Source organism: Euprymna scolopes, chromosome 45 (genome assembly GCF_053919585.1).
Source record: "Euprymna scolopes isolate OS-2025 chromosome 45, ASM5391958v1, whole genome shotgun sequence".
In the NCBI taxonomy this organism is placed as follows: domain Eukaryota; kingdom Metazoa; phylum Mollusca; class Cephalopoda; order Sepiida; family Sepiolidae; genus Euprymna; species Euprymna scolopes.
The window spans coordinates 36220398-36230234 of NC_136526.1; the positions used below are offsets into that span (position 1 = coordinate 36220398).

The 9837-nt window shown below is 31.6% G+C and overlaps 1 protein-coding gene across 1 annotated transcript in view; it reads right to left on the reverse strand.

Moving 5' to 3' along the window:
- Nucleotides 1–384: 384 nt before the first annotated feature.
- Nucleotides 385–9837, reverse strand: part of LOC145269436 (uncharacterized) — a 22622-nt gene continuing 13169 nt past the window's right edge. The window contains exon 2 of the mRNA XM_080125113.1: nt 385–2180. Within this exon, the coding sequence (XP_079981239.1) occupies nt 1364–2158 (795 nt within the window). The 5' untranslated portion in view covers nt 2159–2180 and the 3' untranslated portion in view covers nt 385–1363. The remainder of the gene's footprint in view (nt 2181–9837) is intronic.

The following is a 9837-nucleotide window of genomic DNA, read 5'->3' on the forward strand; positions in this document are numbered from 1 at the left end:
CATATATATATGTGTGTGTGTGTGTGTGTTTGTATATGCCTATATGTTTGTACACATCTAGTTTTTACTTTAATATAATTTTTTATAATAAAATGTTGTATAATTATTTATATTAATGCATTGGACAAAAATGATACAAAATATTTTTAAATATCAATTCACCAAAAAATTCAGTATTTACATAAAATTTTTCGGCCTTCCACAAATTTGTAGACATATTAAGTTTGAAATGGATAAGGAATTTATTTTTCTTGAAATTATCATCATCTCTACTTGTCAATAAAAAATGTGACTACTCAGACAGAAAAAAAATCTGTATTTTATTCCGCATTCATTTTTAAATTTATATTGTAGTTAACATGCTATTATTTCTTTAACCTCTTATTTTCTTTTTTCTTCAAAACAGATTCTTTAACAGGGTAGTTCATACCCGCACATACAAATCGTGCTATGTTTAATTATTTGTAAATGACAAATGTGTTTTTCTTAAGCCTACAATATATGTATAGCTTTTACTGCAAACATCTATTCTATATTTTTTCAACAAATATGCCACGCTCATTACGGGAACAATGTAGATGTTCCTAAGGTTTTGGGTTCTTTTCATATCATACCTAAGACAGCTGTGTTTAGTTCTCTATTTTGATCTAATATCTGTTTATGTCAGTATCATAAGAGACGCTTATTTTAAGTAGGGTTGCTTTTTTCCTTAAATTAAGTAACTATGTCCTGTTTAACAGCTTTGTTTTCTAAGTATGTAGCTATAGGAAATGCAGAGTCATAGCAACTGCGGTATACTTTACTGTATTGAAGTGGCACACACCCAAAACAGGTTGAATCAGCTTACTTCAGGGGGAAGTATATTCTAAATTCTGGAGTTAATCAGAAATAATCCACGGACTCAAAAACATTCACTTCAATGTTGGGGGTTAGATCGACTGAAACGTCCTTAAAAACAAACACAAGATAAGAAAAGAAGTCTGAAGAATCCAAAGAATATGAATAATCAATCCTCATCTCAAAAATTAAGAAATATGTAGAGATAGTTTTTGAAATTTTTTGTCATGACTACGATTGCTCATATAATTATTGGAATAAATAATCTCATACATTCAACCAGGAGATTTTTTAAGAGTCTAGCAGTCTCTTTAAGTGACATTGTATCTCTTTTGAAGTATATTTGTTAAGTAGAGGTAGATTTTTTAATTTTTTTCATGAGTCAGATTACTCCTATAATTGCTGGGATGATGGAGATCTTCCTAACATTTCAGTTTCTCTTCATGTCGTAGATAAGACCTTCATATTTCGTTATCTATTCCCTCTCAGCTTTGTATAACCACGACATCATTGGGGACACTAACCTCTACTTTTCAATATGGTTTTTCATATGCATTACTAAATGCTGTTTCCTAGAAAAGGAAATCTCACAAACTTTACAGAAAAATGGTTTTTCCCCAGTGTGACTTCGTAAATGTCTGGTTACATGACTTTTCTGTGAAAATGATTTGCCACATAATTCACAGGAATATGGTTTCTCTCCAGTGTGTGTTCGAATATGATCTTTCAGTGGCGGTTTCTGTGCAAAAGAAATCCCACAGAGGTCACACTTATATGGCTTTTCCCCAGTGTGTATCCTGATATGCCGTGATAGTCCGACTTTAACTGAAAACGATTTTCCACATATTTGACATGAAAATGGCTTTTCTCCAGTATGAGTCCTGATATGCTGGTTTATACTATTTTTAACTGAGAACGCTTTCCCACAAATTTCACAAGAGTATGGCTTATCTCCAGTGTGTGTTCGCATATGTCGATTTAAAGTCTGTCTTTCTGAAAATGATTTACAACATGTTTCACAGGAAAATGGTTTCTCTCCTGTATGTATTTTTACATGATTTTTTAAATCTGCTTTCCTTGTGAATGAAGACTCACAGACTTCACATGAATATGGCTTCTCTCCCGTGTGTGTTTTTATGTGATATTTCAACGTTGATTTCTGTGCAAATGAAACACCACACACTTCACAGCAATATGGTTTCTCTCCCGTATGTGTTCGGACATGTTGTTTTAAGTGACCTTTCTGTAAAAATGTTCTGCCACATACCTCACAAGAAAATGTTTTCTCTTCAATCACAGTTGTAATGTGGTGATTAGACATTTTAGCTGAATGTGCGTTTTCTCTGTAGAAACAAAACAACGAAATAAGATTTGATATATTAGTGCAAATAAGGTATTAAAAAGGCAATTTACAATTATAAAAGAGTTGAATGTCTCCAAATTTATATATATATATATATATATATATATATATATATATATATATGTATAAAGTTGTCCTTAAAAGTTTTTAAAGAAAATTGAAATTTTACTCATCAAGCAATAACAAATTAAAAGAAAAATAAATCCTGAAAATAAACTATCATTTCTTTATGGAAAAAATCAACAAAATGAGATTTGATATATCACTGCAAATAAATACATCATTAAACTGTAAAACAATCAATGTGTCCATTAGGTTGTCCCAATCCTGAAAAAGAAAAGGGTAATTTTATTAATATTAAATAAAAATATTAATAAAATTATGATGATTATGTTTATCACCTAAATATTAATTTTAAGCAGATAAATATTTGTTTATTTTACAAAATATTTCATTGTAATTTCTCTTGTAAACGTATTTCATATGTATTTTTATTTTAAAAATCAAACAGCTTTTATCACAGTAAACATAACTCTGACCTTATATATATATATATATATATATATATATATATATATATATATATATATATATATATATATATATATATATATATATATATATACTAGCTGTACCCTGCCACGCATTGCTGTGGCTCAAATTGGCGCAATGGAAAAAGTTCCAAAATGAGAAAAAGCATGTTTCTTATTGGTTTAATTTTCCATTTTGCATGGGTACACAGTTTTTGTTGTTCCATTTTCTTAGCTGATATAGATATTTTCCGGTTTGGTGACTCTTGAATATGTAACATAAATTGTCCATGTGAAAAAAAAGGCAGTGTGTAACTGTAAGGCCCACAATTGTAAAGATTGTTCCCTGTGCTTTGTTGATGGTTATGGCAAATGACAATAAAATTGGAAAGTTCAATTTCTTAAAGTGTAATGATGTATCCGGTGGAATCATAGGAATGCATGGAATGAAGATATATTCATCTGTGAAAGGTCCTGTTAAGATTGTTGTTTCTATGATATTGCTTGTTAATTTATTTTACTGCAAGCTATGTGCCGTTGCAAAGCTTGGATTGGTTTATATTTCACAACATGATAATTAGTGCACCAAATTTCAGTTGCAATACATGCGGTGGCATCCCTGGAAAATATAGCTATTGGATAATTAACCACTTTATCTGCTTTCAGAACAGTGTCGATGAATTTGTATTTGACTACCTCACTTGGAATTTTACATTGAATAATAGTGTTAAGTTCATGGGCATCTTTGTATTGACCTGCAAGAATAGCTCATTCACTCAGTCAAATTGAATTCTTATAATTTGAATATCTGCAAAAACCTTTTAAACTAACTATTCTTTTGATTAAATAAAATTACAGAAGTTAAAAGTCAAAGAATTTTGCCCTTAACTCTGATTAGCTGGTACTTTTTCATATCCAATTTCCCACAAGTGATGCAAAAGTTTTTGTGCAGATCGAACAGTCTGCAACTGGACATTCATATTTTGAGTTAAGTTTAATGTCTTCACATGGAACAAAAAAGTAGAGTATTTGAGGCAAGCATTTATTTCATCTGCTGATATTGATTGAAGAATAACAGGTAACATTTGTCTGAAATCTCCTGCAAGCAATATCACTGCATTCCCAAATGGTCTGACATTGCCACGCAAATCTTGCAAGGATCGACCAAGAGCCTCAAGTGATTTTTTGCGTACCATTGTGCATTCATCCTAAATAATAAGTTTGCATTTTTGCAATATTTTTCCCCATATTGGATGTTTTTGAGATGTCGAAGATGAGATTTTTGAAAAATTGAATGTTTTAAAGTAGAATAAATAATTCTTCTACTTGGCAGCATGGTCGCAAGTATTCCTCATGCAGCAAAGGCTAAGGCTATGTCATTTTGTTACCAAATGGCTGCCAAAATCAATTTAATTAGAAAGGTTTTACCAGTTACTTCTGGTGCTGTTCAAGGTAGCAGTAATTTCCAAATAACTTCTATTCTCACAGTCAGTAATCCATGTTTTGACAATGCCTTATTCACTGTAATTAATTTAGGAGATTAAAATAGGATGAGGGATTAGAGATGGACAGATAGAGAGGAAGATATATAGATAGAAAAGAGAAAGTGAGAGGAAAATAGAGAAAGAGAAGGAGATAGAGAGATAAAGGGATTGATAGATAAACAGAGAGAGGGGGAGAGTTAGAAACAGAGAGGGATGAGACAGAGGAAAGGAGAGAGATAGAGGGAGTTAGAGAAAGGGGCTCAAAGAGAGATGGAGAGGGTGATATAGAGAGAAAGATAGATTGAGAGAGGGAAAGGGAGAGATGGATAGAGAGAGATATTAAGAGAGGAAGAGAGGGGGGGAGAGAAACAGAAGGTGAACTACACTTCACTGTTTTTTCCTCGTTCAGTAGAGAAGAAATCTTTCGAGACTGAGGCAATTTTAATGTTTTGTTATTATCCAGAGTACCCCTTTTTTTTGGGGGGGGGGTCTAGATTTTCCTCACATTAGAAACCGACCGGGTTATCTGTACTTTCACATAACACTTAACAAATTAATAAAAGAAAAATATATTGTAAAATGTAAATTTAACATGAAAATACTATTTTAAAAAATTGCAGGATAACATAAGTGCATAAGTGCCACTTTAGGTACTCCTTGGGCGTTGAATTCCATGGCGACCAGCATAATTATTTAATGGTCGCTCCCTTAGCCCCCCCCTAATCAAGGCTAATGCATGCGCACGTAACATTTTTTTATTTACTGACGTTGGCTTAGTAACTAAACGATTTATTGATAATTTCATAACCCTTAAACGCATGCCGGAAGATTTAAATTGGTTCATTATTGTTGTAATGAAAAAAAAAAGTTTCATTCAACACAAAACCAAAAACACATATTAATGATAAATGATTTATTATTCTATTCATTATAAAAAGAATAGTTGCTTATGTGCGCATAAAAAACTTGTTTTTTTTTTGTTTTTTTTTAGATTTGGTCCACCTTATAATCACCCCCCCCAACCTCCTCATCTTAAGAACAGCTTCCGGAATAAACACCACTTTTGGAGGAGGGAGGCTACTTTCAAAATTTAACTGATATTTGTTGTCAGCATACCCACCCGAAAATACTATTTAAAAAAAATAGGAGGGGTTCAGTGCCCGTGGCAGAGAAGTAGATTTATTTATCAATAAAAGTTGCGGAGAAGTCATTTAAAAAAGAAAATTGTGGAGGTGGACCTAAATGTAAACATTTACCCAAAAAATTATCCCAAAGTTTATTACAAAAACGTTTTGTTTTCGCACTATTCAACAATTTGTTCATCCGCACATGTAAATTAAAAAATATTTGTAAAAGTGAGAAGTTATCAGTAAATGATTTAGTTTGTTTTTTTTTAATTTATTTATTTATTTATTTACATTAGGTCCACCTCCACAAATATTAAGAACGGCTTCCAGAATAAACACCCTCAACCTCTCCATGTTAACAATGGATTTCGGAATAAACACCATTTGGGGGGATATTTAAAAAAAAGTCGATAAAAGTCGTCATTTAAAAAGAAATTTAAAATCAAATGTTTGTAAAAGTGAGAAATTATTAATAAATGTTTAGTAACATTTTTCGGTGCTAATGCTGAGAGTGATCCGCGCTATTTTTTAAATCGTATTTCCACGTTTAATTAAAGTTTTATATGTTTTTTTATTCAATTGCAAGGTTAAAGTACAGAATAGGTACAAAAGACCCTCCCCTAAACGTCATGTTTTATGGGTTTTTTTCACACAGCTAAAATAAATCCCCATCCATTTTTATGTTATAAGGTTTTACTTTTACTGTTAGCTTAACAATGAATATTCTTCATTTTATATTTTAGGATCAGTAATAGAAAGGAGTGACATTTTTTTAATGGCATATGAGCCTAAAAGTTTTGATTCCACAAAAAGTTCCGACTTCCAGATTCCGATTAACTGTCCCAACACTAATTATATGACTTTTTTCCATAACAAAATCTGTGTTGCATTAAAAAAACAAAAAAACCAAATAAAGAAAATTCAGTTTCATCAACATATTTTTTTTATATGGATTTTGTGCCCATGTATATATGAATCGGCATTAAAACAGCTTTACAAAGATATCAGATATGACCATATTGTGAAACATCAAAATCGTTTTATATGAAGTAGCAGGTACTACATTCGCCATTTTGATTTTAGCCCACTTCTTTAAAACGATTGGAGGAATGGTTCTAGTGAAATCATTGGGATCATCGTGAAATCATTCTAGTGAAATCATTGGGATCATCGTGAAATTTGGAATATATACTGTTATAAGATGAACAAATCTTGTGTCAAAATTACAAAAAATTCAACTAACCTTTTTGACCTTGCAAAAAAAATATCCTCAAATGTGAAAAAAAGGATTAATGATTGCTCGAGAAGAGAAGGATCGGCATGCACTTACCTTGAATACTAACCAAGAAGAATTGTTGTTGTTATTCACCCTTTTAAAGTTTTATTTTGTGCTCCGGATCATGTGATAGTTAATCATCTGATCCTTCCATTATATAAGAGGGGAGATTCCCTTGTCTTGTCTCTCTTTTTTTTCTTCACCACAAACTGATTCAGTTGCCGGCGATTGAAAGTAAATCTTTTCCACTTTCGTCTGGCGAAGATACTACAAGACGGTTACGTCGCGGAAGGGGGCAATTCTTTCACAATCTAAGGTAAGGGCATTGCTCCCTTCTTGATCTGAGCGGTCATTTGATTCTTTGCTGGAAATTAATTTTTTCACACAAATAAAATTGCAGATCTATCCAAGTACTTTATAATGATATATGAATGAACTTTGTAGGCCGATATATAACAGAGATATCGTCTTTTAAAGTTGGTCACCTCTCCATAAAAATTCACATTTTTGTAAAAAGGTCGAGGTCATATCTCAGGAACCCCTTCACCTTGAGATGTATAACAGGTGCAATTCAATTCCTTTCATGGAGGTCTATTAAGTGTAGCATATTTGAAACAAATCCGTGCCGGACATGGTTTGTGCTCCCTCCCCCAAATTTGTCGATTTGACATGGAATGAGCCATATATATTGTAGTGTAAGGTAACATTTACTTACTTTTCTTGCTACTTATGCACAATACAAACCATACTGAAATGTTAACGTTATAAATTAGAAGCCAATGTTTTAATATGGATGTTTTTTTTAATTATCTACTTTCATCTAACAATTTAATAAACAAACGATGGTAGGTCTTTGTTATTGTAGTGAAATTCGACGAAGAATTGAGTTTTCATTAAAAAGCAACTACTTACTTTTTGTCAATTTCAACAATAATTAATGTTAGATACCTAATTGTCATGTTACAATTAGTTAAATAAAATATTACATTAAATATGAATTTCCATTATTCAATGAAAAAACTGGTTTCGGCCATGTTTCTTTTTTCACGTGTTACATGTAATGTAAACAAAGGGAAATAACTCATATCTTTTATTGTTAAAGAAGGATTTATTAAAATCCATGCAAGTAACAAATAACAAAACAAATATAACGTATAACTCATTTTTTCTTTTCGAAAATAATTCAAAATGAACATATTTTGCATGTTTTCTTTGTAATTTTTCATATTAAGAAAATAACATCTAATCAATATATATATATATATATATATATATATATATATATATATATATATATAGTAATTTATAAAATATATATGGCGATTAAGCTACACTGAATATTCTGCGTTTCATCCACTATAGGATTCGTCAGGCTTATGCGCATAAGCCTGACGAATCCTATAGTGGATGAAACGCAGAATATTCAGTGTAGCTTAATCGCCATATATATTTTATAAATTACTAACTAGCTCTACCTACGTATTGAGCACTTTTGAAGTAAATACTTAAAGTTTACGCATAAATCTATACTTTCGTATATTAAATTTATGTGAGTAAATGAAGTAGTTATATATATATATATATATATATATATATATATACATATATATATATATATATATATATATATATATATACATTTATTCTGGGTTAATATTTCCAGAGATGAAGCAACTAATGAAGTTTTTAAAAAGTTAATGCTGAAGTAAAGCCAGATATAATTTTTCTTTGTTTTACATAAGCAGTATTATGTCACACACATTCGTGAGCATGTTGCAGTCAGCCAGTTACAGGTAACTTTAGATGATATTTCTTATACAAAAGTTCCAGAAGTTTCAAGCACAAATTTATCAGGAGGTCATATCACGTGACATTATAAAAATGGATAATGCCATTTAATGCAAGAAAAACAGAAGCAAAGAAAAAAGGAAAAAATAAAAAGTGTATATCAAAATAGAGAGACAAAAAATGTGAAAAAGGAAAGAAGGGAATAACTATTTATGTAAAACAAATATCAAGTATATCAAGTTTATAGAGTCATCAAAAAGTGCTCAATATTCTGAAAATATATGCATGCATATATACATACAGTGGGGAAAATAAGTGTTGGACACATCCCATTATTCTTTATTTAACACATTTTTTATGCAGCGAATGACGGGAAAATTTAACAAGAAATAGTTACTAATTTAACAATAAAAAATAACTAGAAATTGGAACATTTTAATGCATAACAAAATTATATAATAAAAAAGAGAATAGCTGGAAAAACGTATTGGATAAACTAGCACAATTTCATCTAATATTTAGTTGAAAACACCTTATTGACTCTTACAGCTTCGAGACGTTTTCTATACGATGAAACTAATTCGGGACAACGTTCGTGCGAGATTTTGGCCCACTTTTCAACACATACTTTCTTCAAATCCTGAATATTACATGAATCTCACTGGTGGACCATGATTTTGAGCTCTCTCCATAGATTTTCTATAGGATTTAAGTCTGGGGACTGACTGGGCCACTTAAGAACATCTATTTTGTTCTGTACGAAGCAATCGGAGGTTATGTTAGCAGTATGTTTGGGATCATTATCTTGTTGAAAGATCCATCCCTGTCGCATACCTAACGCATTGGAAGCAGGCAAGAGATTATTTTCAAGAATTTCCCGATATTTGGCTGCATTCATCTTTCCATCTATAATATGAAGTGGTCCAGTACCATTTGAAGAGAAGCATCCCCAGAGCATGTCATTTCCACCATCAAACTTTACAGTGGGGAGGGTGTTCTTGGGATCGTGTGCTGTGCCATCTCTTCTCCATACTCGACGTACAGATTTTTTGCCGAAAAGTTCCACTTTGGTCTCATTGGACCAGATCACATTCTTTCAGTAATCATCTGTTTTCAATAAGTGGTCTCTTGCAAACTCCAGACGAGCATTAACATGACATTTTTTTACTAATGGTGTTTTTCAAGATGTATGCGATTTAAGACCATTAAGACATTACTAATCGTTGGTTTCGTTACTACTATCCCTGCTTCTTCCAAATCTTTCTGAAGTTCGCCTCGTGTGGTTCTTGGTTGCTGCTGAACTTTTTGTACAATCTTTCTCACTGCTCCATCCAAGATCTTGCGAGGAGCTCCAGTGCACAGACAGTTCACAGTTTGTTACATGAAAAGGGCTGTCCCCTTTTCATGTAAGTATAAAAATAGGGAATTAGTT